The sequence below is a fragment of the Falco cherrug genome, chromosome 19, assembly GCF_023634085.1.
Source record: "Falco cherrug isolate bFalChe1 chromosome 19, bFalChe1.pri, whole genome shotgun sequence".
Classification (NCBI taxonomy): domain Eukaryota; kingdom Metazoa; phylum Chordata; class Aves; order Falconiformes; family Falconidae; genus Falco; species Falco cherrug.
Genome location: NC_073715.1, coordinates 2,507,733 through 2,534,422, shown reverse-complemented (window position 1 = coordinate 2,534,422; position 26,690 = coordinate 2,507,733). Strand labels below are relative to the sequence as shown.

Sequence of the window (26,690 nt, the reverse complement as noted above, 5' to 3'; positions counted from 1 at the left end):
GGGGGTGATGGGGGCCTGGGGTGGGGGACACCCACGTGCCTGTCACCCACCACGATGGGGAGGGGGTGATGGGGGCCTGGGTGGGGGGGACACCCATGTATCTGTCACCCACCACGATGGGGAGGGGGTGATGGGGGCCTGGGTGGGGGGGACACCCATGTATCTGTCACCCACCACGATGGGGAGGGGGTGATGGGGGCCTGGGTGGGGGGGACACCCATGTATCTGTCACCCACCACGATGGGGAGGGGGTGATGGGGGCCTGGGTGGGGGGGACACCCATGTATCTGTCACCCACCACGACAGGGAGGGGGTGATGGGGGCCTGGGTGGGGGGACACCCATGTATCTGTCACCCACCACGATGGGGAGGGGGTGATGGGGGCCTGGGTGGGGGGGACAGCCATGTATCTGTCACCCACCACGATGGGGAGGGGGTGATGGGGGCCTGGGGTGGGGGGACACCCATGTATCTGTCACCCACCACGACGGGGAGGGGGCGGCGAGGCCGGGGGGGGGCACCCACCCACGTGCCTGTCGCCCACCACGATGGGGAGGGGGTGGGGGGGCGCGGGGGGCTCTGACCTCCTGCCGGGGGGTGTCGCGGCGCAGCAGCCCCAGGCGGTGGGGGAAGGGGTGCCCGGCGGCCACCCACTCCCGCTGCACCAGGCTCTGGAAGCCGGGAAGGCTGCGGGAGTGGGGGTCCCCCAGCAGCTGCACCAGCGAGGACAGCAGGCAGTTCAGGTCCCGGTCCGACGGCTCTGGGGGGGGGCAAAGCGGTGGGGGGGGGGGTCCCCAGTGTGCCACAGCCCCCCGACCCCATCCCGGTGCCCCCCAAGCCCATCCCAGTGCCCCCCAGTCCCATCCCAGTGCCCCCCAGTCCCATCTCGGTGCCCCCCAAGCCCATCCCGGTGCCCCCCTCCGGTGCTACCTAACCCAGTGCCCCCATTCCCATCCCAGTGATCCCTGATCCCATCCCGGTGACCCCCAGTCCCATCCCAGTGCCCCCCAGTCCCATCTCGGTGCCCCCCAAGCCCATCCCGGTGCCCCCCTCCGGTGCTACCTAACCCAGTGCCCCCATTCCCATCCCAGTGATCCCTGATCCCATCCCGGTGACCCCCAGTCCCATCCCAGTGCCCCCTGATCCCATCCTGGTGACCCCCTAACCCATCCCGGTACCCCTGAACCCATCCTGGTGCCCCCAACCCCATCCTTGTGACCCCAAGCCCATCCAGGTGCCCCCCAACCCCATCCCAGTGCCCCCGACCCCACCCTGGTGCCTCCCAACCCCATCCTGGTGCCTCCCGACCCCATCCCGGTGCCCCCCGACCCCATCCCGGTGCCCCCCGACCCCATCCCGGTGCCCCCCAAGCCCATCCCAGTGCCCCCCAGTCCCATCCCGGTGCCCCTCTCTGGTGCTACCTTGCAGGAGGACGGAGCAGCGTCTCCCCGCCAGCAGCGACACCACCTCCACGGCTTTTCTCAAGCAAGTGCTGGGGGGGGGGGCAAAAGGGGGGGTCAGGGCACCCCGAAACACCACGGCCACCTGCCTGGGGGTCTGCAGCCCACCCTGGGGTGTCACGCACCCACGGCAATGCCCCCGTCATCCTGCACCCACCGCTGGGAGGACCCTCTGCCACGGGGAGGGCTGGTTTTAGGGTGAGGTTCGCCCCCCCCCCAAAAAAGATGCCCCCCCTCCCACCCGCTCACCGCACGTGGTCCAGCCAGCGCGTCCCCTCCAGCGCCGACAGCCACTTCTCCTCTGCCGCCGCGCCTGCCTCGCCCCGGCAAAGGAGGGGGGGGGTCAGCAGAGGAGAAGGAGCCCCGTGATGGGGCGGGGGGGGATCCGGTGGGGACCCCCCCGCCCCAGCCCCCAGCCCCACTCACCGGGCAGGCAGAGCGCCCGCAGCTTGAGGTGGGCGAGCTGGATGTCGGCCAGGGTGGGCAGCTCGGCGGTGTCGGCCAGCACGCAGGGCCCCCGGCCCCCCAGCAGCAGAGCCTCCAGGCACCTGCCGCGGGGACAGGGACCCCCGGTGGGTCAGGGTGGGGGGTGGCACCCCCCCTAGACCCCCCCCCCCCCCCCAGGACCCCTGGCAGGACTCACCTCATGTCCTCGCTGCTCGGTTCTGAGGCCGCGTGGAAGCCGGCGGCTCTCAGCAGGTCACTGCCGCCCGGGTGGTGCCAGCACAGGCGCTGCGGGTGAGGGGGGGGGGGACACCCCCCGTGTCACCCCCCAGCCCCTTGCTGCTCCCCCCCCCCCCCAGCACCCCCCCAGGGCACTCACAGGCACCCGGTGCTCCTCGAAGTGGGCGAAGGTCCGCTTGAGGTCGTGGTCCAGGAGCCCGCTGGGCACCCACAGGTACCGGGGGAGGCTGTGGGGGGGGGCGGGGGGGGCATGGGGCAGCGCCCCCCACGCCCCCCAAATCCTGGGGTGCCATTTCACAGGGTGTTCTCCCCCCAGCCATGGGGCAGACGGGATGATTCTCCCCACAGTCCTTCACTGCCGCCCCTGGAGGGGGAGGGTCTCGCCATGCCCCCCCCCAGCAGCAGGGGGGGGGCCTGGGGGGGTCCCCGTACCCCCGTACCTGGGGGCCATGTCAAAGCGCTCGTTGACGGCGCTGACCCTCCAGCCCGCGGCACCCAGGCGCTTCAGCTCCTTCTCCCAGTCGCGCAGGCTCTCGAAGAGCAGCGTGGCAGCCGAGCCTTCCTCCTCCTCCTCCTCCTCCTCCTCCTCCTCCTCCTCCTCCTCCTCCTCATTCTCATCCTCCTCCTCCTCCAGCCGGCCTTCATCTTCGGTGGGGCAGGAGCAGCCACCACGTCCCTCATCGTCACCCCCCAGCCACGCCGCCTCCCGCGCCTGGGCGATGGCGTTGGCCACCTGCCAGGAGAATCCAGGTGCCAGGATGGGGAACGAGCCCCCCGACCCCCGCACCAAGGCCGTGGGGCACCCCAGATGGAGGGTCCACAACCTCTCCAGCCCCCCCTAGACTGCCAGCACCCCGCCCCCGGCCCCAGCTCACCCGAAATGCCTGCGGAGCCAACCCGTTTTCCTGGAAGTAGAAGCGGAGCAGGCGGAAATCCCGGCAGAAGACGGCCAGTTCCTCAGGGATGAACTTGAGGGTGGAGGTGGCCGTCAGCACCTTGGGCTTGGCAAAGCTGCTGGCTGCAGTGGGTGAGGGGGGGGGGGCGGCTGTCAGTGCCCCCCAAGCCCGGCCCAACTCATCCTACGGGGCTGGGGGCTGCCGCTGTCACCTGCCACCAGCTCGCAGATGCAGGGCAGCGCCACGTCGTACTCGCTGGGGAGGAAGGCTCGGGCACCGGGGGGCTGTGGGGGGCAGGGGGTCACCCCGGGAAGGGCAGGGGGCTGGATCCGGGACCCCGCTGCCTCTGCCCCGGTGCTGGGCCCCACGGCTGCCCCTTGTCCCCTGGTGTCCTACGGCGAGGGGGGTGGCGAGGGGGTCCCCAGGGAGCGCGGCGGGTCTGCGGCCGATGGCTGAGGGTGGGGCTGGGATGGTGCTGGGATGGGGCCAGGATGAGGTCAGGGATGCAGTGGGATGGGGTCAGGGATGGGGTCAGGGATGGGGTCAGGGATGGGGCTGGAACCGGGATGGGGCTGGGATGGGGCCAGGATGAGGTCAGGGATGCAGTGGGATGGGGTCAGGGATGGGTACAGGGATGGGGCTGGAACTGGGATGGGGCTGGGATGGGGCCAGGATGAGGTCAGGGATGCAGTGGGATGGGGTCAGGGATGGGGTCAGGGATGGGGCTGGAACTGGGATGGGGCTGGGATGGGGCCAGGATGAGGTCAGGGATGCAGTGGGATGGGGTCAGGGATGGGGTCAGGGATGGGGCTGGAACTGGGATGGGGCTGGGATGGGGCCAGGATGAGGTCAGGGATGCAGTGGGATGGGGTCAGGGATGGGGTCAGGGATGGAGCTGGAATGGTTCTGGGATAGGGCCCGGGATGGGGTCAGGGATGGGGTCAGGGATGGGGCTGGAACTGGGATGGTGCTGGGATGGGGCCGGGATGGGGTCAGGGATGCAGCGGGATGGGGCTGGGGCCGGGGCCGGTACTCAGGGGCCGGTGCCGGGATGGGGCCGGTTCTCAGGGGCCGGTGCCGGGATGGGGCCGATGCTCGGGCCGGTGCCGGCGGCGGGCGCACCCGGGCGGGCAGGAAGGCCAGGCGGCGGTTGGTGCACAGCAGCGTCCCGGGGCCGGGGCCGGGGCCGTCGGTGTCCGCGCTGCGGGGCCGGGCCCCCGCCGCCTCCTCCAGCACCAGCTCCCCTGTGGGAGCGCCGCGGGTCGGGGCCGAGCGCACCGGGACCGGCCCGGCCCAGCCCCCGGCCCCAGCCCGGCCCCAGCCCCATCCCAGCCCCGGCCCGGTCCCGGCCCGGCCCGGCCCTACCTGGGAGGCCGGGGAAGGCCGGGCGGCGGCGGCGGCGGCGGCTCATGGCGGAGGGACCTTGGCCGGGCGGGACCGGCCGGAGCAGCCGGGGAGCCCCGAGCGCCACCGCCCGGCACCGGCACCGGCTCCTGCTCCTGCTCCTGCTCCCGGTCCCGCTCCTGCTCCCGGTCCTGCTCCCGCTCCTGCTCCCGCTCCTGCTCCCGCTCCTGCTCCCGGTCCCGCTCCTGCTCCCGGTCCCGCTCCTGCTCCTGCTCCTGCTCCCGGTCCCGCTCCTGCTCCCGGTCCCGCTCCTGCTCCCAGCTCGGGCTCCCAGCGGGGCGGAGCAGCGGCAGCGGGAGGGACGCACTGCCCGCACCTCTCCCGCACCTGCCCGCACCTGCCGGGACCCCCGGACCCTGCCCGCACCCCACCCCCACCCCCTCCCGCCCCGGACCCTGCCCGCAGCCCCCCGCACCTGCCCGCACCCCCGGGACCATGGGGAGCCCCAGGGCACGGCCCGGAGCCCGCTGCAGGATGGGTGCGCAGCTCCCAGCACCCCGAGGGGACGCACGGTGCGGGATGGGTGCGCAGCTCCCAGCACCCCGAGGGGACGCACGGTGCGGGATGGGTGCGCAGAGCTCCCAGCACCCCACAGCGGAGAAAACCCCCCAATAATTGGGTGCAGGAGGGGACGGAGAGCGGGATCCCCGCAGGGATTTGGGACAGGAGGGGCTGGGACCCCCCGAGCCCGTTGGGGCCGAAGCGGAGGAACGAGGCACAGCCGCTGCCCAGGGCTTAATTAATTGAACGTTATTTATTGTCAATGAATCTATGGTAGCATTAACGAAGGATGCGGTGTACAGCCCCATTGCCCCGCACCATCAGTGCTCGCTCCAGCGGTGCTGGCAAGGCGTCAAAAAAAAAAAAATAATAGCAGCATCACCCCCCACCTAATCATTAATTAAAAAAAAAATGTTGCAAATAAACGAGTGCGGAATTAATTCAGGTCACTTCTTGTTGGGTTAGCGCTAACCAAAGCATCCCACCGGCCTTCCCCGCAGCGGCGCTGGTAACGGCAGCAACGGGCGACGCTTGTTCAGTAAAAGAAATGGCTGACGGACGGGTTTTTGGGGACCCTTCCCGAAAATCTTTCATCAACCCCCCAGCAGCAACGCTTCTGCCCACGACACCATTAAGTGCACTTAGTTTAAGCCCTCGGGATGAAGTCGCAGCATCCCCATGGGAGAAAACCCCTCCTGGGGGCAGGATTGGTGCTTTGCCTCCCTGAAAGGTGCTTTGGAGTGAGAGTCCTTCTTGTTCCCCATCTCCCCCCCCCAAAAATATAAAAATATCGGTGCTGGAAAAATATCCAGTCCCGCATCCCGAAAACTTCCGCGCGCTGATGAATAGGAGCTGGTGGATGGTCGGTATCTTTCAATAAATATAATTTGTATTTAATAGTCCCTTAAAAAAAGGAAAAAAAAAAATTAAAATTATTATAACAATTAGTTTCACCATAAAGGAAACAAAAATGACCTGAAAAAATCCTTCGTGGGTCTGGAATCGCGGGGCCTCCTGGCTCTGGGAAAACACCCCTCGAAGGTTCCTCCTCATTGCCTGGAGGTCGGGGGTCTCCCCCCACCCCTCCAGTTTGGATTTTTCAAAAAGCTACAGATTCTACCAACGACAAGAAAACCTGGCAGAGGAATTGGGGTGACGGCATCCCTGCCGAGAAGGGATCCGAGAGGAGTTTCCTCTAGGATGCACGGAAGGGATACCTGCTGCTGGGCATTCCCTGTTTTTTCTTTTTCCCCCCCCCAAAACAATATCCCACAGGATTCCGTCGCCTTCACAAGATCAAAGCGAAGCTCCCCTACGCCTCAGCTGCTCCGGTGGCCGGGATTCCCGGCAGCCCCTCACTTCCCGCCTGGAGCGCCAGGATGGACCCCCCCCCCCCGAGCCAGCAGGTCACCCCCCAACCTCCAGCATCCCCCAGCTCCCGCGCCGCGGCAGGATGAGGGCCACCAAAACGGGGAGAAATTCCTCCCCCAGATCCCAGGAGCCACTGGTGGAGCGGTGCCCTTCGCCTCCCGCCGTCGGTGCTGGGGGGCACAGAGCACCCCAAGCCCCTGCTGCCGCCGTGGGAGGATGCTCCCCAAACCGCAGTAACGCCGCCGCTCCCGTTACGGAAAAACGAAACGGTTGGAACGGGTCTGTGAGCCAAGCGCCCCGCTGCAGCCGGGTTTTGTTGGCTTTTTCAAGATTTTAGGTTAATAGCGGGGGGAGCCGGGCGATGGTGCGGGGTAACCGTGGTGAGAACCCCCCTGGTGCCGCATGTCCCAGCTCTGGGTTCAAGCACGCCAGAACGGCTGCGGGTCGGGGGATGATTTCCTCGCTGTTTGCTCCGAGATGAGGATGAGCCACCCTGCGCGTCACCTCCGGGCGCTGGTGCCCACCCCGGGGTGCAAAAGCCCTTGGGAGCTTCAACTGGTGACACCATCACCGGGACCGTCACCGACAAGCATCTTCCCTGGCTTGACCTGAGCCCTCAGCATCACACCGGCCCCACCTCTGGAAAACGACCTGGATTTGTGGGGGTTTTAGATATACCTTAAATTATGTATGTTGTGGTATGCTAGAACCAAGCCTTAGGTAGCGGTGTAGTAAGGCTTCGGGTGATGCTCCGGGGTTAAGTACACTTCCACCGCCTCCGCCCGGATCGCATCCCTTCTCCCCGGGAAGGGCAGCGGGCAGGATCGGACAGGAAGGGATTGCATAGTTGTATGCCTTCTGAAAAACCAAAAATAAAACAAAATAAAATAAAATAATGAGGGAATGGTGTAAAGCTTTGAATTCTCGGTAATAACTCATGTTTTATTTTCACGTGGTAAAACGCTGAACCTTGCTCTATACAGGATCGAGTCCGGTTTGGGAGCTGTAGTTACGAAAAAAAAAAAAAATTAGAATAAAAATAATAAATCTGTGCAAACATTGCAGTGCTAAAGTTAAACCCACCCTGCAAGACGTGAAGGGGAGCGTATGGCGCATCTGACGCCGCAGGGGCTGGGATGCGGGGGGAGAAGGGAACGTCATGGACCACATCGCATCAAGTTAGTTACGGGTTCGTGTTTTTTTTTTTTTTTTTTTAATTAACGTCTCGCTCTTTAGCCCTATTATCCAAAAAAATATCGTTGAATATTCCTCAGCCTAAGGTCGGTTACGTGGCTCAGCAAAATGGAGCCGAGTTAATTCGATTCAGCAGAACGGAGGTAGTACGGCAGTAGCTTTGCTCAAGTAGAAAAAAAAAAAAAAAAAAGAATTATGGCTGGGGGCGCGCGGCTCCGGAGGGATGCGGGCGGCCGGATTGACCTCCCGGTGCCGCGGGATGCTCCGTGTCCGCGCTACCTGCCCGCGCCGACGGTTATTGCTGGCTGGAGACACTGACCTCGCTTCTCTCCCTTCTTACTAAGTCGGGTCGACCGCCCCGCGACCAGAAGGGTTTTTGCACATACTTCTGCAGGAAAAAACCAAAAAAACCCCTCCAAACCACTCGAGCACTGTGACCGCCCCCCCCGTCTCCCTCCCACCCCCAAGAAAGATTCAAAATAATATTTTAAAAACCCCAACCGGGTTAGAGCCCTGAGCCCGCTGCTGACAACGGCTCAGCAACATCCGACGGAGCCAGGCTCCGATGATTCAACCGAAAAAAAAATAACCAAAATCCCGATAATGTCCCAATTCCAAGTCCAATTCCAATGAAGTTTCGCTCAGTACCAGCAAAAAAAAAAAAAAAAAAAAAAAAAAAAGAAGAAATATAAAATAAAACCGGGGTTCAAACCATAAATAATGTCGCGATTCAAAGGTTTGGGACGTTCAAACTGAACTCGCTCGATTCGGAGCGGTTAGTGACGGCAGAATCCGGCTGGAAGGACCCGGTGGGGGGGGCTGCTCCCCCTGCCCCCCCTCTCCGAAAGCTTTGGTCTGGTTTATTGGATCATTTTGAAGGATTCCCCCCCCCCCCCCCCAACTTTTCCACCCCGTACTCCAACCCAAGCACGGCCTCTGCTAATCCTGCTCGCCCCTCGCCTGAAGAAGCCTCTTAAAAGCATCCTCCTCCCTCCGGCAGCGGCTCTGGGAGCGGGGGGCTGCTTTGCCTCCCCCCGCCCCCCCTTTCCCCGCATCGCCTCCATCACCTCAGCCAAACCCCCATTTCTCAGCCCTCCGGCCCGCTCCCCTCCTTCCACAGGCAGGGAAAGGAGGGTGGAGGGGGGATGTTTAACAACAAAAAACAACAAAACCCCAATATTATTGCATTCCCCATCTCTCAGGGGTCCCAAGGTGGGCGCCGGGGGCAGCGCTCAGAACCTGTGCCCCACAGCCTCCCGCTCCTTGCGCTTCAGCTCCTCCTTGTAACAGCAGGAGCAGAAATTCCCAGTTTCTGGATGTCCATAAAAACTGCAGTTCGGCTGCTTGCATTTGGTCTGCTGCACGTTATAAAGCAGCCGGCTTTTATTTTTATCCGCCGACGTCCCTTTCTGCGCGCTGTCCTGCTCCGGGGGGTCCCTGTAGCCGTTGCTGTGCGGGGGGAGGCAGGCTGAGCCCACCGGGAGGCTGGGATGGATGTCCATGTCCGTGGGGGAGAACCTCCCCAGCTGGGGGGGGCTGCTTTGGTGGGGGTTCGCCCGCGCCTGGGGGCAGTGCCGGGGTAAGGTGGCGTAGGGAGGAAGGCAGGACCCCCCGGCTACCTGCCGCCGGCCATCTGGGTAGCCGGGGGGGTGCGAGCCCTCCCCCCCGCTGACCAGGGAGGGTCTGGGAAAGGTGAAAACGCCCGAATAGCCAGAGGGAAAAGCCGTTATTTTAGCGCCGACGGCCAGATCCGGGGTCTGGAGGGGGTAGGCGGGGGGAGGCGGGGGGTAAGCGGGGCCGAGCATCGCTTCCTCGCCCTTGTGGGCGCTCGCCTCGGGCTCCGGCTTCTTGGCAGGGGCAGCGCTCCCCAGCGCCTTCTTTTCCACCTCCTTTTGTTTCTGCTCGGCCAGGAAGCGTTCCTCGGCATCCAGGAGGTACCTCTGGATCATCTCCTCCTGGTACTGGTGCCGGTTGCTGGTCTTGAGGTGGCCGGCAAAGATGAACTTGCGCTCCCCCTGCATGGCAGCGCGCAGGATGCTCAGGCTCAGCCGGACGTCGTTGCTGTACTTGTAGGGGTCCGACGGCTTTTCGGGGGGTGCTTTACCCGGGCAGCTCTTCTCCACAGGAGCTGACAAGTCTCCTTGGGAAGATTCCTCTTTGCTGCCTTTCCTTGACTTCAAGGATCCTTTCTTCTTCTTCTCCAGGGTGTCTCCCTGCCCGTTGCTCACGCCTCCCTTCATCGTCTTGGGGTGCATCAAGCCGCCCATGTTCTTTTTTAGCTTGCTTCCCAAAGTCTTGCCAAAGCTGCCCAGCTTGTTGGCAACCGAGTCTGCCCGTTTTTTATCTTTTTCCTTCTCTTTTTCTCGGTCTTTCTTTGGTTTCTCTTTGTCCTTGCAAGCCCTGCCGCCGCCGTTGCTTGCCGAACTGCTGCAGACCGACTCCTTGTCCGACTCGCCCGACTCCACAGCTGAACGAGCATCGTCGCCCGCGGAGGCTGTAGGGGATTCCGGCTGGGCCAGAGGCGCCTAGAGAGAAAGAAAAAATAAACACAAAGTCCAGGAAATTCCTTGGATCAGAGTTTTCAGGCTGAAACAGAGGCGGCGGCGCTTGCTCAGGGAACGGAGGGGACAGTGTTTGAACGACCCTCAGCGTCACATGCAGGTCTGCAACGGTCTGACCTCGCTGGAGGTTTCATGGGAAAAGCTGGAAAACGAGGAGGGGGCACCAAAAAATCCCCACTCTGGTCACCCAAGAGTGCAGCGGGCACCCGTCTCCCTGGGGTCACGGCATCCTTCAACCCCCTGGGGTCACGGCATCCCCCATCCCCCTAGGGTCACAGCATCCTCCATCCCCCTGGGGTCACGGCATCCTCCATCCCCCTGGGGTCACGGCATCCTCTGTCCCCCTGGGGTCACGGCATCCTCCGTCTCCCTGGGGTCACGGCATCCTCTGCCCCTCCTGGGGTCACGGCATCCCCCGTCCCACTGGGGTCACGGCATCCCCCATCCCCCTGGGGTCACGGCATCCTCTGTCCCCCTGGGGTCACGGCATCCCCCTGGGGTCACAGCATCCTCCATCCCCCTGGGGTCACGGCATCCTCTGTCCCCCTGGGGTCACAGCATCCTCCGTCCCCCTGGGGTCACGGCATCCTCTGTCCCCCTGGGGTCACGGCATCCCCCGTCCCCCTGGGGTCACGGCATCCTCCATCCCCCTGGGGTCACGGCATCCCCCGTCCCCCTGGGGTCACGGCATCCTCCATCCCCCTGGGGTCACGGCATCCCCCGTCCCCCTGGGGTCACGGCATCCTCCATCCCCCTGGGGTCACGGCATCCCCCGTCCCCCTGGGGTCACGGCATCCTCTGCCCCCCCTGGGGTCACTGCATCCCCCTGGGGTCACGGCATCCTCTGCCCCCCCTGGGGTCACTGCATCCCCCATCTCCCGCATCCCCAGTCGGGCTGGGATGGGGACAGATGCCGGGATTTTTCAGCAAAGCAGCTGTGAGCATCAGAGAGTCTCAGACAGACCAAACCAACTCCCCTCAGAAGAGGGACACCCCCCCCCCCAGCCCCCCTGTGCTGTCCAGCAGCCCCCACCATCCCCCAAAGCACCACCCACGGAGATTTGGGAAGCGGATGGGAATTTTCCTGCTGAGGAAAGGTCCTGGGAAAACTGTACATCTCAAGGCAGCTCCCGGTGGCTGTAAACCCGGGGTCCAGGTTTGCGGGGGAGGCAGCAGCATCACCTGGCTGCCAGCCCCCACGGGGGGCACGGGGGCTGCGCTTCGCGTGGGCAAGGGGAGTGAAAATGGGGATAAAAAACTCCAGGAAAAAAGGGGCACCCACAAAACCCGAGTGGGTTATCTGCCCAGAGCAGCGTGAGCCGCGATTCCTGCGGCACAGCCGGTCCCACGGGAAGGGCAGGACAGCGGGGGGACGCCGGCTGCCCTCCAGAAAGGGGGTTTCAATAATTCAGGAGTTAATAAGATACCCCCCCGTCTCTTTACCTGCGTGTCACAAGGCAACGTGATCCATTTCACATTCATGTAGCTGTGCAGCAAGTGCAGCTTCGCTTCCAGCGATAACGTCACACTAGAATTTAAAACCAGGATAACAACAACGACAAAAAAAGTGAGTTCAAGTTTCATTTTAATAACAGGTTCTCCGCTCTGTATTTACAGCTATTTGCCCGTTGTCTTTCTGTTAAAAATGATGTTTGAACACAGCAGGTTGTAACAGTGAGACCAAAGGGGACGTTTTTGCAATCTCCAAAGCTTTCGGTTAAAAGCTCAATGGATAATTAAGATTCCTGAAGGTCAAAAATCAAGCTTGCTACAGATTAAACCCAACTCAAAGAATGATCTTACCGATAACACGAGATAAATAACAAAAAAGCAGATGTCACAGATCTAAATCGAGCCAGTTTCAAAATGATTCTCCTCCCCACAAAAACAACTTCAGAGAAAAGTAAAGAAAGATGTTTTCTCAAAAATTTCCACGGGTAAAAATCATTTGTTCCACTAAAAACAAAGGGACAGAGTCTTTTTGACCGGCTCCAAACCCCTCAAAAATGAGACACCGCAGGGGTAAAAGCCATGCTGAATTTTAATGCTTTGGTCTCGGAACTTTCTAGATTTCCTGGCCCAAAGTCAGATGCACAAGTCACTACGTTTGGCTGGGTGATGGGAAACTCGCGGCTCCCACGCCGTGGCATGGCTTGCCCGTAATCCCCGGCAGAGTTAGGAAGGGTGGTGGAGCGCCAGCTGCCCTCCCAGTCCTCCCAGTTGCAGGGAGGTCCGTCAGCTTTGAGTGGGGCCAGAGGGATGGAAAAACCCACCCATCCGTGGTGTAAACGCGACAGCCGCGCCGGTCCGTGGACAACCAACCTGGCCAGCTTGACGTTGTCGCTGTCGTCCTTCCCCCACTGCCAGTCCTTCCCCGGATCCACGGCGAAGTGCACGGGGAGCAGCTTGTGCTCCGAGTCCGTCAGGGGGATCACGGCTGCAGGAGGGACAGAAAGCCCACCCGTGACAGGGCGGACAGCCCACCCGTGACGGGGCACAAAGCCCACCCGTGACGGGGCGGACAGCCCACCCGTGATGCCTGGAAGGACAAACCTGCCCACCAAGCACGTCACACGCTTGGCGGCTGCCAAGGGTTGGGGTCATGGAATCAGCACAGCGTCGCCGGGTGGTTTGGGTGGGGAAGGACCCTAAAGACCCCCCAGTGCCCCCCATGCCCTGGGCTGGGACACCTCCCGCTACAGCGGGTGCTCAGAGCCCTGTCCCGCTTGAACTGGAGTGTCCCCAGGGACGGGGCACCCACCGGGACGGGGCACCCACCGCCTCTCCGGGCAGCCCCTGCCGGGGTCCCACCACCCTCGGCGCAACAAATTCCTTCTTCACCCCCAGCCTGAATCTCCCCTTTTCAGTTCAAACCGTCCCCCTCGTCCCCCGCGCCGGGATAAGGTCCCCCCGGAGCCCCCTCCCCTCCGGGCTGAGCCCCCCACCCCAGCCTGGCCGCGCAGCAGAGGGGCTCCAGCCCTCGCCTGGGTCCCTGCCCATCCCCAGGACCCCCCAGCTGCATCGCGCTGACACGACACCGATCTCCCTTATCACCCACCTTGATCTTTTGTGGTTTCCTTCTGCTCCATGGACACCAGGGCAGAGAAATGGGCTTGGTCGTACGCCAGGACCAGCGGAGAACGGTGGCATTTGTTGGCTGGTACCTCCAGGGGAAGGTAGATCCCTCCAAAGGGAATAGGGGCAAAGGCTGGAAGGGAAGCAGGGTGGTTAGTTTTCGTAACAGCTTAAAAAATTACAAATTGTTGATACTGAAACTGCTCCAGAACGAGCCATTTGCTTCATTCAAGGTTTTCCCCTGCAATTACCTGCCGGCTCAAGGGAGGCTAAAAAAAGAAACCACAACCCAAAAGAGACATCTATTTTCCACCAGGAAGAAGGCAGCTGCAAAATGAAACTATTTTCTATAGTTTCTACAAAAATAAAAACTATTTTCTATAAAAAAAAAACAAACCACCCTTCTTCGCTCTTCCGCAAGGCAACTTCAAATTTCGCGCACGCAGAACGACGGTAACGGAATCAAATATTTTGATGGGAAATTAAGTCGGTTCATGGAACAGATGACAGGCAGGGATGGAATTTCCCCTCTCTACACGCACGTGTGGGGGCAAAAAAGGTCGGGAAAAGCCCCGAGCGTCGGGCAGATGCTCTTTGGAAGAGCACGAGGTCAGGCTGGGGTGCTGAGCCCTCCATGGGGGTCACCCGCAGCCCCCCCCGCGCCCCACGCTCTGCCCCTCATTCAAAATCCGGCTCCACCGAGCAAAAAGACCCCGTGAAATGTGGGGTGGGAGCCTGCACCACCCCCCGGGACCGGGAAACCGCGCGGGTGGCTCTTGCCTTCTCCCCCCGAGTCCCGCAGCATCGTGTCCGCCACCACCACGATGGGTCGCTTCAGCACGTGGGCGAGGACAAAGACGTGGAACTCCTCCAGGCTCTCGTACACCGGCTCCTCCGAGCTTTCAACGCTGTTGGGAAACAAGAAATTAATTTTTTCAACACTGTTGGGGAAACAAGAAATTAATTTTTTCAACCCTTGGGAACATTGAACCGTTGCTTTTAAAAAAAGCACAAAATGAGGTTTTTGTAGGCAGCCGCGCAGAGGCAGATTATAGGAACAGCGTTACGTTTGATTACTAATCAAACTACGTCTAATTTGGAGATTTTAGATAGAAATCTGAAAAAAATGTCCTATGCCACAGCACGGATCTGTACCCAGGGAATACTGCGCGGCACTCCTGGAGGCTCCTACCTAAAGAGCCTCGGATGTGTAAATCCAAGTATTTTCCAATATTTTCGCACGTGGTATTTGTCCGGGGCGGCTGCGGCGATCAAACCCCTGAAATATGGAGCGAGCAGGGCAGACACCCTCAGCTTTTCTCCCTCCCACGTTGGAGCTACCAGGGTGCCGCGCCGGGCGCAAGGATTAGGTTTCTATTCCCTCTATCGCTGCCGCTTCCCGCGATGCTCCACGGGCATCTCGCTCTCAGCATCCTTCACCCTTCCCCTGCAACCCCCCCTGGACAGGAGCAAAGCAGCAACCCCCAGCCCCCTCATTGGGAATGAGCCCAGGAATGTCTTGGCTGTGTTTTGTATCCTGCCGTATTACTTTTCAGCGCGGTCCCCTCCACGTACCCCCCGCAGCCGCCGCCGTTGGTGCCGTAGTGCACGCGAGGCTCGCTGGATGCCAGTTTGATCAGCTCGTTCCACTCCTTCTGCCACTCCTCTTCGGTGTAGACGAGACCAGACTGGGAAAAAAAAATGGAAAAAAAAAAAGCCCAAAACAACCCTAAATCATCCAAGTAAATATTTTCCAATCTCCGCCGTGCGGTTTTATACAGGCAGCCACAATTTTTCTCTAAGGATTTATGCAAAAATCATCAATTTGTTATGCAAAAAAGCGCACGTTTCCAAATCCGCGTTCCCCAGCCAGCCGGGAAGATAATTTGCCTAAATGAAAATCTGCCTTTCTGCGGGGTGGAAGGCAACACTGCAACCCACGGAATGCGAGGAAACCTTTCCTCTTCCACTAAATCCTTCCCGTATTAATGAGGACACGACCTATTGGCAACAAGCAGCGGGACGGATAATTGGATTAGCTAAAATACAGAATTTATTTCCCTTCAAAAAGCGACAGACGACACCAGAGCATCCATAAATACTCGATTTGAGGGTTGATTCGGTATCTCAAAACACGGCGAAGCCACGGTTTACTCGTGCGCCCTCACGTTACAGTTGCAAAACGTCCCTTCCTCCTCCTTTCCCGGTGGAATTTCCCCCAAATAAATTCTCCCCGATAAATGAATCCATTCAAAAGGATCTTTTTCCCCCCAACGGCAGCTCCAGCATCTGGATGCAACACCCCGAGTCCTCAAAGCTGCCCAGACGGCCGCTCCAGCCGCACAGTAGAAGCGCCCGACGCTCGGCTCTCCGCTTTGTTCTAGGTGTTAATTCGATTGCTCCGCTCCCGCTGACGCCGTCGGCTGAATCCTGTCATCACTGCTCTAAAGCTCACGTAGCGAAGCGGCGAGAATACTGCGCAGCCCGCACCTACCGCCCGCGCTGAGGACCACAACCACGACCCCACCACATCCCACCCCTCCGGGATTTTCCAGTCCTTTTAAAATCTGCGGGTCACGGTGCTCCTAATTCTGGAGCCGGCAGTTGAAAGAGCTGCATAAAAGCTGCTTTTAACGGCACTAAAATCGCTGAGTATTTATTAACGACTCTGCTTCAACCCGGGAAATACCGATATTTTTTTTTTTGTGCCCTTCCAAAAATAAAAAGGAAGCTGGAGAGTAAACACCATCCTTCAGCATCAGGTGGAAACAAACGTTCACCCCATTTCCAAAAGCACCTCGATGTGATAAGTTCCTGAATTTCCTCCCTTTTTTTTTTTTGGTTTTTTTTGGTTTTTTTTGTTTTTTTGGTGGAGGATTTTGCTCCGCTGCAATGCACCTTTCCTGCTGGAGCGACCGATGCTGCAGCATCGCTCAACACCCAGCACGGCCATCGCATCCCGTCAATATTTTCCATCAATCCTGGACATCACGTGGTTCTAATAATTTTCCTACATTGTCAAAAAGGGAATTTTGCCACAGCTGAGATCGGAGCACATGTCTCCCTGTGGCGCGGCCAAGCATCGCAAGCCAAGGGGGGTGCCCGAAATTCCAATTTATCGTGATAGGAAGCACCTCCCAGCCCCACGGGATATTTTATCCCGACCTCCCCCCTCTGTGTCTGGTCCAGCTCCTACCTCCTTGTTCTGCTGTGTCTGCTGCCAGCGCCACCTCCGCTTCAGGGCTTCCCTCTCCACGCCTTTATCCATCAGGGTGTAAAGGGATTTGCGAAGCATGAGATCTCGGTCGTGGAAACCCCACATACCTGCGTGGGGGAGAGAGGGACAGCGGTGGAGGATGAGCCGCAGCCGGCACCGGCATTGCTCCATCCATCCGCCGAGGTCCGGCGACCCGCCACGAACCGGGGGAAGTGGGAAAACGGGGAAACTGAGGCAGAGAAATACAAATTTCTCCATCTCCTGGTTCAAAGCCTGCATTTTCCAGTGTGCTCAGGCAGCCAAGCAGAGATGCCGCCCCCCACCCTGCTTTCGACTCTACGGCATCTCAAGGATGCAATAAAATATTTGTTCCTGACATCCTGGGCTCCCTTACACCACCGTCTGAGGGGAAAGCAAGGCTGGGCAAAACGAGACCGCGGTCTGGAATAACAAACACGAAGGAAACACCCGACCCCGCTGATTTAGAAGCCTGGAAACCTCCAAAAATTTACTACGGTCACACTTGACAGGATGAAGTAGCCGGAGAGAAACCCGGGCTCTCGGGGCTCCAATGTGCGAGAGGAGGGAAGGGGCGGCTCCGTTATTTCACGTTTCCGTCAGAAATACAGGGAAACTTGCCAAATGGATGGGGAGAGGGATTTTAGAAGGACACAAGCCACTGGCAGCCTGTTCCCTTCCACCCGTTCCTCTCCCACAGAGCCTGACCGCTCGCACCTACTGCTGCCGTGGCCAGGATGAGCGGCAGCATCCCGGTTTCCCATGGGAATGGATGCATCCTGCTCCCCCCAGGGTGGTCCTGGGCTCTCCTCTCCGCAGAGCCACCTCCACCCCACAGCGCCCTCGTTTCGCCCTGACCCCAGCCCGGCTCTTACCCAGGGAGGCGGCGTGGAGCAGGCAGTTCCCGTCGCCGGTGGTGGCCAGTGGAAGCAGCCGCTGGCAACTGGGATCCACGTTTGCCCACCAGTTCAGCCGACCTGCGGGAAATGTTGGAGAGCGTGAGAATGGGGCCCGGGACACCACGTGGGACCGGGGCGTTCACCCCCTCCGAAAACGCCGCTGAGGATGGAAATCCGCTTCCCATCTCCCGGGGAGCGCCCGGCGAGAGGAGCCGCTCGGTACCCACCGCCTGGCTGGAGGGAGGATGGAGCCAGGACGGCGATAAAGCACCAAAAAGGGGAGAGCGGAGCTGCAAAACCTTGTGGGGAGATGAGGAAACCGCTGGGCTGAACTCAAGGTCATGTAAATTAGAATTAATTAGAAACAGGACCCAGCCCAGCCAGGACTTGAACCCAAGCCCCGCGTCCTCCTCCCTACTTATTTCAAAATAAATTGTTATTATTTCAAAAAAACCCCAAACCCCATCACCAGGCTGAAAACACTTTTCAAGTGCTCGGCACCAACAGTGCCTGAGTTCATAACGGCTTTTTGTTTCTTCTTGTAACCAAATCGCTCCTATTTAAACCACCCCACCACGGCCCCTTCTCCCGAGGTACAATTCTCGGGGATTTTGGCCGATCCTGGCAGCTTTAGCAACGCAAACACAAACCGACGGTGCTTTACGCCCTGTAAAACCGGCAGCTTTTTGGTAATATAAGGCCCTCGCCGTCATTCGAGCGAAGAGCATCTAAAAATAGAAGCTGGGAAAAAAATTAACACGCAGGCTGCGGTCCAGCACAGCATGACCGGAGGTTAAACATTTATCAAGGAGACAAAGTTGGGCTGAATTTGGACTTTGAACTCACAGCCCAGCCCGTGCCCTCAAAAAACCCAGTGCTGATGAGTTTTGGCTCCTGATTTTCTTTTTTTCCAGTAGCTTTCCTGCTGCAGATCCTGTGCAACAGGCAGCTGCGTTGGCTGGTTGGTGCCGTCCAGGCTTCCGACGCGTTGCATTTCACTTGCTCTTGCAGAAACCCGGCCCTTTTCCCCAGCGTTTCCAACAAATCCCAGCATGGTCCCTGCTCAACCACAGGATTTCTTGAAATTGTTTGCACAACCTCAGCGACAGCAGCTGTGGAAGAGCTAAATACGGAAACCTGAGGTTTAAACACCGATAAACACAGGAAAAAATAAAAAAAAGCAGAGCTGACTGCAACGCCAGGCACCGGGGTAATGTCTTTTCTCGGCATCGGGAAAGGAACCCGTTGGAGTTGAAAAGCGTTGAGGACGCAGCCCCGGGACAATAGCTCTGCTCGGAAAAGCCGGCTATTTTCCCTCGATACAGCTCCTGGCACGGCGAAGCCGCGAGCCTGCGCCACGTGGCGCGGGGCCAGAGGAGCAAACGGGGCAGCAAACCAGCGTCCCACCAACGGCAGCGCCGCGCCGCCGCCGCTTCACCCCTTTCACGTCGCTCCCGGAGAATTCCCTGCTCTTTTCCACGCGGCGGGTGGGTCGGGGGTGTCTGCATCCCTGGCTGTGCGACCTTCTGCTGAGCTGAGCCGGGTCCGAGCCGCAGGGGACGCACCTGGGGGAGGCATTTCAGTCAGCGGCGTGCGGTCGATGCTGCACCGTGTGCGCCGCCCCCCGCGATTTGTACAGCTTTCCAGTTACGCAAGAGAAAACCTCTCGAAAGAAACCGCATTCCCCAAAGCCTTCTCCAAATGTTTGGCTCCTCTCAAGGCGGTGGAAAGGCCAAGAGGCCCCATGGAAGTATTTAAAACAACACATTTCTCTGCATGAGGTTGTTAGGGGTCAGCCCTGAATGCACTACGAGAAGGATAACGGGATGGAAGAGCGCGAGGGACTGTCCTGCCATCATCTCTCCTGTGCGACTGAAGGAGTCCGCCGGCAGCAAGAGGCTTCCCCTGCACCCAGCACCACGCTCTTACGGGGTCCAGTTCTGTTCCACGGCTGGTTTTGCTACCAAACATCTATTCGAGCTCAGGAACCTGCACGCAAAAGGTGCACGTTTGGGAAAATACCGTCGTTTCTTCTACCAGAAACCACCTAAATAGGTCACGGCGCTGGGAAGGCACAAAGCCAGCGCTCCTGCCGGCCTGAAGATGAGGACTGACTCATGGCAAACCCCCATGGCTCTCCTAAGGCTAGCAGGGAACCCAGCGCCGTAACGCCGCCGTCATCCTCCTCGCGTGACGAAGGCAGCGTTCCCAGGGATGACCTGGCCTCCCGCTCCCGAGGATGATGTGACAGATCCACCACCACCACCCCTGTGCCGTGCCTGTGGACCGAGGGGGTCCTTCCCCTCCGGAATCACCGCTGGGGGAGGGGGAGCAGGCTTGCCACCTGCAAGTGGGCTACAAAAAGAGACCCCAAAAAAAGGGGCGTGGCTAGAAAAAGCGGCACCTGTGCTGGAGCAGGCTCATTGCATCTGTCTAAAACGAAATAATTCATCTGTAGCCTCCTTACTTCATCCAGAGCCCACCTCTTTGTCGGAAACACGTGCAGAAAATATTTCTGTTTTGGGATCTGGCAGCAACAAGAGCTTCTTTAGTGTCTTTACACACGGGCAGCTGCTTGGCCCCATGTTTTGGGAAGGACGGGAATCGCAGGCTTCCAAGCAACCCCGCCGTGGCTGTGACCACCGGCAGCGCGCGTCTCGCCGGCGAGGATGACAGCGGAGAGGCCGCCGGCAGCGCAGCAGCAGCCCTGCGCACGGGCAGCGGTCCTTTGGAGAAGGCTTCGCCCACCTCTGGCAGCGAGCGGAGCCAGACGCGAGCTCGTCTCTCCCGTGGAGGGAACCGGCGCGGCCGATGACTTAGGGCTGAAAATATGCGCAGGTTGGGAAGGCAGAGCGGGGTACGTGTACACACGCGCCTCTGCTCACGCACGGGCTCAACCCAGGTCAAAAAGCTTCTCCAGACCGGGCTGATGCATTCCCGAGGCACCCAGGGCTTTGATCGCCTGCTCCGAGACGCGGGACATTTACACCCCAAGAACGAGGAACCCGCGGTGCCATCCCCGCAGCGAAGCCGGCACGCCGCTCCCCTAACTCAGCAGATTTGAGCAGTCCACCTAAAGACCGTCATTAAATATGAGTCTGAAGCAGGAGGTTTCTGCCCAGGACGCTGGGGGGGTGCTGGAGCCGTGCCTGGCACTGCGTCCCTGACCCCGAGGAGCAGCCTGACCTCCAGCCAAGGTGAAGCCATCGAACCCAGGGGTTTCCTTCAGCTCTTCCTGATTTTTTTATTTTTCCAATAGCCTCGGGCAAGGCACCGCTGCCTGCTCCTCCACGCGCTAAACCACTCCGCACCTTCAAAACAGAGGGCAAGGCTCGGGCCCTTTAGGTTGGTGACAAACAACGCTACCGTGGCGTAAAAGGCCAAATTTCCAGCTCAATGAAGACCTTTTGCTACAACTCTGAGCATGTTAAAAGACGTCATGACCATCTACAGCCACTTTAAAGCGTGCTTACTCCACCGCAGGGGCGTAAAGGGATCTCTGGATAGAAGGAGAAGACTACCTATACATTTATTAGTCTATAAAATATTTGCTTAATCCCCTAAGGACAGCACGTAGTAAATTATTAATCCCCTAAGGACAGCATGTAGTAAATTAATAACGGGAGTCACCGTAGAGCACGGCACCATGCTCAAAGCCCTACCTGGATTAAGCTCGAAAGCGCTTTATACAGGCGGTCCAGCCCCTTCCTAAAGATAAACACCCACCTACAACCCACATACATAATGCAGATAAACACTCCAGTCTTCAAAAGGCATTTTCTAAAAAAAAAATAAAAAAATCAATTACTTCATGTCGTCTCAGCACGCCAGGAAGCAGCCCCGGCACATGGATGGCAAAGCACAGCCAGCCCCAGCTCCCTCACCCCGAGTTTGTGCCAAAACACGGGACCTGCCCAGCCCCCCCCCCCCCCCCCCGACTCCGCCGGGGCATAGATCGGGATGTTTTATTTGCACGAGACACGGCAGCTTCACCCTCGGCAAACAGCAACGCTGCTGTAACCAGATCGCTTGGCTCGAGTGCCCATTTCCAAACCACGAGAATATTTATGACAGGAACGCCTGAGCAGGAGCCGGCTAAAATTTGACGCTAAGAGTATGTGTTATCCCTGAAGGAGGAGTTTTCTAGGGATGTGCCCTGGCGACAGAAACAAAGGAGGGGTGTCAAGATGCCGGAGATTTTACCGGGTGTCCTCCTGCTCCCCATCCAATGTACTCCTGGTAAGGTGCGTGTTGGGTTTTCTCCGCCAGCGCGGAGTTCCCATTCATCCACCGGCAAAATCGTGATGTCAGCTCACCCAGCAACTACTCAGGAGGGGAAAAAGCAGGTTAGAACGCAGCCCCTCTGCGCTCCTGAGGCCGCTCCTCTCCAGGCAGACGAGTCCTGCGCTGAAGCAGCGTACAAAACGCATCATCAACCTACGGTGTTGGTAATCGCTCCTAGTATTTGTCAGCGGTGATGAGCTACTCCTCGTGTCACGCAGGAATTTCTCGCACCCTCCTTCTCTCCAGAAGGCTGACAAGTTCCAGGAGGGCAATATACTGCAATTTTTATTTTTTTTTTTAGAGCTGCATTCAGCTGCACGAGCAATAAACCATCCACGATTTACGTACGGTCAGCGTCCGCAGGCGCAGCGCAGCAGACTTACTCAACTCTTGCACCACGCCGTATAAAAACGGGATGCGCTAATACCACAAAAAAAAGGGATGCGCTAATACCGTATGAAAAGGGATGCAATAATACCATATAAAAAGGGATGCGATAATACCTATCTGATAACGCAGCCCCGCCGCGCACTCGCTTCTCCGTGGCCTTGGGCTCGCTCCTGTTGGAAACCGCTCCCGCCGCACCGTATTAGCATTAAAATAAATATATATATATATATATATAGGGCTCACCAGCCTGCTCCAGTGCCACCAGCATGGACTGCTCAATGAGGTCTCGCTCGATGAAGCTGCGGAAATCCTCGGTGTAGACGGTGAGGTCGGGCAGCTGGAAGGTGCAAATGGGCATCTCCAGCAGATGTTCGCTGCTGCCGTTGCTGGAGACGTGGGAGCGGGCCAGGGAGACGATGGTTGAGCTGGCGTGGGAGATGCCTCGAGACAGGCGCTTTTCTGGGAGGGAAAGATAAAAAAAAAACAAACCACCTGAACAGGGCAGGAGCAGCAAACCTCACCGGAGCCATTCCCAAACCGCTGCCTTCCGCTAGTGTTTTTCTGGTTGCCGGTAGCTGGGTTGCCCCAGCATATAAATATTTCAGGCACCAGAAGGAAGATTTAATTGATCCGTATCGTTTTGGTGACACTGACCTTGCACAATATCATCCTGCCGCTGGAGCGGCGGGCGCCCGGGACGAGCCGCTTCTTTTTCGGGGGGTCTGTAGCCGCGTCCCTCGTTGAAGGAATGGGGTAGGTTGCCGGCGTGCACTTGCCTCAGCTGCTCGAAGTCACTCAGGGCTGCACTCAGATCCCAGTTCTTGCCTGGACGGGAAGGTAGCGACAGTGGTCACTGACAGCGGAAAGAAATAGAGAGGGTTCCTCCGTGCTAGAAACTCATCACAGGGGGGGTTATCACGGAGCGGGAAGGCTGCCCGGCAGGAACACGGGGGGATGCAGGGAGCAGCACCGCTCCTTCAGCTGGGCACTCTATTTCTGTCCAGGATTTGCATTTCTGGAAGAGTCCAGGAACCCCAAGTGCCCAGAGAGCGTTGGCTCTGCTGCAGGGGCGGCTCACACGTCACATCTGCAAAGGCAGGGGCAGAGCCCAGAGCGAGTGGCTGCCCTTGGACGTCACAAGACCCAAAGACCTCACCGCCAAAAAAACCCCAAACCCCAGCAAAAACCGCCTCACCGGGTGGTTTGGGTGGGAGGGGGCCGTAAAGACCCCCCAGTGCCACCCCTGCCCTGGGCTGGGACACCTCCCGCTACAGCGGGTGCTCAGAGCCCCGTCCCGCTTGAACTGGAGTGTCCCCAGGGACGGGGCACCCACCAGGATGGGGCACCCACGGGGACAGGGCACCCACTGCCAGGGACCCACCACACCAAACCTCGCCCTTCTCTCCGGTGTGAGATGGCACTTTGCCAGAACAAGGTTCCCGGCTGTAAAACGAAGGGCAGGGTCCCCGTGCCGGGATGGGGACACACCGCCCTGAGCAAGGGGAAATGGAATGAGGCTGTGTCACATCCACCAGCATCGAGCTAAACCCCCGGCCCTTTTTTTTTTTTTTTTTTTTTTTATAACCCTCCAACCACCAGGACGCTGATCCCCCTGCCGGCACCGCGCGCAGCCCCCGGCTCCCCTTTACCCCATCAGCACAGCGGGATGCTGCACTGAAAACACGCGCCGCAACGCCCGATTTCAAAAGCTGCTGGTTTGTAAAACCCCTTTTTTTTACATCTCCCCGCACAGTTTCAGAGGCGGCCACCCAATTCTTTTTCAGCTGACACCTAAAATCTAGAAGCCAGCAAGGTGCCAGCCGGGCAGGTGGCATCTAGGAGAGTTTTCATCTGGCTCGGGTCACTGCTGGCCAGATAAATTATTCAGCAAAACAGCTTGAACTTCGTGGAGTTAAGCGAATCCTTAAAGCAGTTCCATCCCCTCTTAATATTACGCAGCAAGTGGCAAAACCATAATATATATTAATAAACTGAAAGCTTTCTGCACAATAAATTGACCTTTTCGAAGCCGCTGTCTCGCAAAGACAAGTGTACGTAGCAAAAAAACCCCCCCAAACAAACAACCCTACCATATGGCTTACATCTAGGATAATTGTGATTTATTTTTTTTTATTTTATTTTTTAATGAACGTTGTTAATCTAGACTCTTAAATTAGCAAACGCTGTAGAAAGCAAGCCAACTTTATATATAGCAACGCCACGACAGGAAAGATATATAAACCACCAGTGGGTTTACGTGATAGCTCAGGGACAATAAAAGAAGTCATTACGTTTAATTCCCTAAAGGAAATACGCTTCTCAAGTATTTAAATTCTTTTGAGAGATGTAATTTGCAGCATTTAACAACTGACTCCAAACGGAAAGTTATTTTAAGCTGTACCTTCTGAGTCAAAGGGATTTATTCCCCCCCCCCGCCTTTTTTTTTTTAAATAAAGTAATGAATCAGTATCAAGGAATGAGAATGTCCCATCAGATTAAAATTAAATTTGCTGCTGTATCACTATTTGCTTGACCGCATTGGCGACGGGAGGATGCTCCAGTGGCACCGACCCATCACAGCTGCATTTCCCAAGGACCTTCGCCAGCAGCTGATTCAAAAATTGAAAAAAATAAAAATAAAAAATAATCCTGAAGTTTGGAAACTCTACATGGAACTCTGGCAGCTGCCGGGCTCGTAAATCCCAACGACCATGGCGCCGGGAAGGGCGCGCTGGGTGGACTCGGCACCATGGTGGTTCCCTGCGGAGGGAGAGGTGGGGAGATCCTTTGGGAAGATCCTTCGGGAAGAGCCCTGGCACCGAGCAGGTTTGGCGGGTGCTGGGATGATAACAGGGAGGTTCCCTCCTCCGGCAGAAACCCGGCGTCCCCTGGGGACACAGCGCAGAGAGACCCGGAGCCCGTCTCCCACGCAGCACTACAGCCCTCGCTGCCCCATCGCCGCATGATGGCAATCAGCAGAACCTACATAATTTCACTGATGACCACGTGCTCCTCTCCCCCAGCTCCTCAGCTCCCTGTGCCTCTCCATGCTGCCACGGCGATGGGTTTCCATCAGTGCTGGAGCACCGCGAAGCCCATCGGGAGGACCATCAGGAAGCCCATCAGGAAGTCCATTGGGAAGCCCATCAGGAGGACCATCGGGAAGCCCACCAGGAGGACCATCGGGAAGCCCATCAGGAGGACCATCGGGAAGCCCACCAGGAGGACCATCGGGAAGCCCACCAGGAGGACCATCGGGAAGCCCATCAGGAGGACCATCGGGAAGCCCACCAGGAGGACCATCGGGAAGCCCACCAGGAGGACCATCGGGAAGCCCACCAGGAGGACCATCAGGAAGCCCATTGGAAAGTCCATCGGGAGGACCATCGGGAAGCCCATCAGGAGGACCATCGGGAAGCCCATCAGGAGGACCATCGGGAAGCCCACCAGGAGGACCATCGGGAAGCCCATCAGGAGGACCATCGGGAAGCCCACCAGGAGGACCATCGGGAAGCCCATCAGGAGGACCATTGGGAAGCCCTTCAGGAGGACCATCAGGAAGCCCATTGGAAAGTCCATCGGGAGGACCATCGGGAAGCCCATCAGGAGGACCATTGGGAAGCCCAGCGGGAAGCCCATCAGGAGGACCATCGGGAAGCCCATCAGGAAGCTCATCAGCAGGACCATTGGGAAGCCCTTCAGGAGGACCATCGGGAAGCTCATCAGGAAGCCCATCGGGAAGTCCATCAGGAAAGTCCATTGGGAAGTCCATCAGGAAGTCCATCGGCAAGCCCACTGGGAAGCCCGTCACTCTGACCTCCTGTCACCACCAGACCCCAACTTCACTCAACGCGTGCACAAAACTCAACGCACAGGCAGAAAACACGATGTAAGTTGCTCCTGTTGCCCTCAGACCTCACATCTGAACAACTCACTTAATACACCTACTTCATCTGACTGCTTTCACTAATACCCACCCCTCAAAAAAAAGGCAAATCTCTCTCTTTTCCCTCGTTTCCACCCCTGGAGCTGCCAGCTCCACCAAAGGCTGCAGGAGAAATAGCAGCACGTCATAAAAATGAGCTCAACCCGCTGCTGTCCGAATAAATCAACCCAGGTGCCGAGCGGGAGCCGGAGAGCTCGAAGGAGCATCCACTTTCACCTTTCCTACGGCAAGGCTAAATATTTCTTCCAAAAGAGAATATTTGAAATCCTGCCATGAAACAAACCAACCTGAAGCCAGACCCTAAACACCCCACAACCCCCACGGCGTGCCAGCCCGCTGAGATGATGCTTAGCTGGGAAAATTCACGGGCGAAGCCCCGAAACTGCCAAAGCCGATGGGAGTTTTGAAGAGGAAAAAGGCACGAATCGCTGCGGTGAGCACCGAGCCAGGGGAGGAGAGCTAGAGCCGAGCAGGTGAAGCAAACTGCCCAAAGACACAAATTCTAGCAACAATTTCAGGGCGTTGAATTCGTTAGTGCTAGAGCAGCAGGCAGGGAGCCGGCACGGATGCTGTAGGAGCATCAGCTGGTCCCGGGTCCAAGCGACAACAGAAACGAGCCGTATTGTCCAAGAAAAAGGAGAAACAGGCAAGTGTGGTCTTGCATTCTAATTGCCCGTTGGTTAATTGTGTACAAACAACCCTGCTTCTCACGCAAGGCTTTTGTCCTCCAGCGTTACGACACACGCCGCTATTTACTCACCATCCTTTTGTCAACACGCACCCGAAGGCA

The 26,690-nt window shown here is 58.5% G+C and overlaps 2 protein-coding genes across 3 annotated transcripts in view; both read right to left on the bottom strand.

Moving 5' to 3' along the window:
- MTMR11 (myotubularin related protein 11) overlaps positions 1-4,691 on the bottom strand; it is a 6,291-nt gene extending 1,600 nt beyond the window's left edge. Inside the window, exons 1-11 of the mRNA XM_055697224.1 lie at positions 4,406-4,691; positions 4,163-4,284; positions 3,252-3,324; positions 3,020-3,162; positions 2,585-2,877; positions 2,284-2,371; positions 2,104-2,192; positions 1,887-2,008; positions 1,710-1,773; positions 1,422-1,492; positions 534-760 (exon numbers count right to left, since the gene is read on the bottom strand). Of these exons, the coding sequence (XP_055553199.1) occupies positions 534-760; positions 1,422-1,492; positions 1,710-1,773; positions 1,887-2,008; positions 2,104-2,192; positions 2,284-2,371; positions 2,585-2,877; positions 3,020-3,162; positions 3,252-3,324; positions 4,163-4,284; positions 4,406-4,451 (1,338 nt within the window). The 5' untranslated portion in view covers positions 4,452-4,691. The remainder of the gene's footprint in view (positions 1-533; positions 761-1,421; positions 1,493-1,709; positions 1,774-1,886; positions 2,009-2,103; positions 2,193-2,283; positions 2,372-2,584; positions 2,878-3,019; positions 3,163-3,251; positions 3,325-4,162; positions 4,285-4,405) is intronic.
- A 2,534-nt stretch (positions 4,692-7,225) lies between these two features.
- OTUD7B (OTU deubiquitinase 7B) overlaps positions 7,226-26,690 on the bottom strand; it is a 33,829-nt gene continuing 14,364 nt past the window's right edge. For both annotated transcript variants that reach the window (XM_055696949.1, XM_055696950.1), the window contains 10 exons: positions 22,609-22,779; positions 22,198-22,413; positions 17,257-17,358; positions 16,343-16,470; positions 14,722-14,834; positions 13,927-14,054; positions 13,130-13,279; positions 12,394-12,508; positions 11,515-11,599; positions 7,226-10,035 (listed from right to left, as the gene is read on the bottom strand). In XM_055696949.1, coding sequence (XP_055552924.1) covers positions 8,743-10,035; positions 11,515-11,599; positions 12,394-12,508; positions 13,130-13,279; positions 13,927-14,054; positions 14,722-14,834; positions 16,343-16,470; positions 17,257-17,358; positions 22,198-22,413; positions 22,609-22,779 — 2,501 coding nt within the window. In that variant the 3' untranslated portion in view covers positions 7,226-8,742. The remainder of the gene's footprint in view (positions 10,036-11,514; positions 11,600-12,393; positions 12,509-13,129; positions 13,280-13,926; positions 14,055-14,721; positions 14,835-16,342; positions 16,471-17,256; positions 17,359-22,197; positions 22,414-22,608; positions 22,780-26,690) is intronic.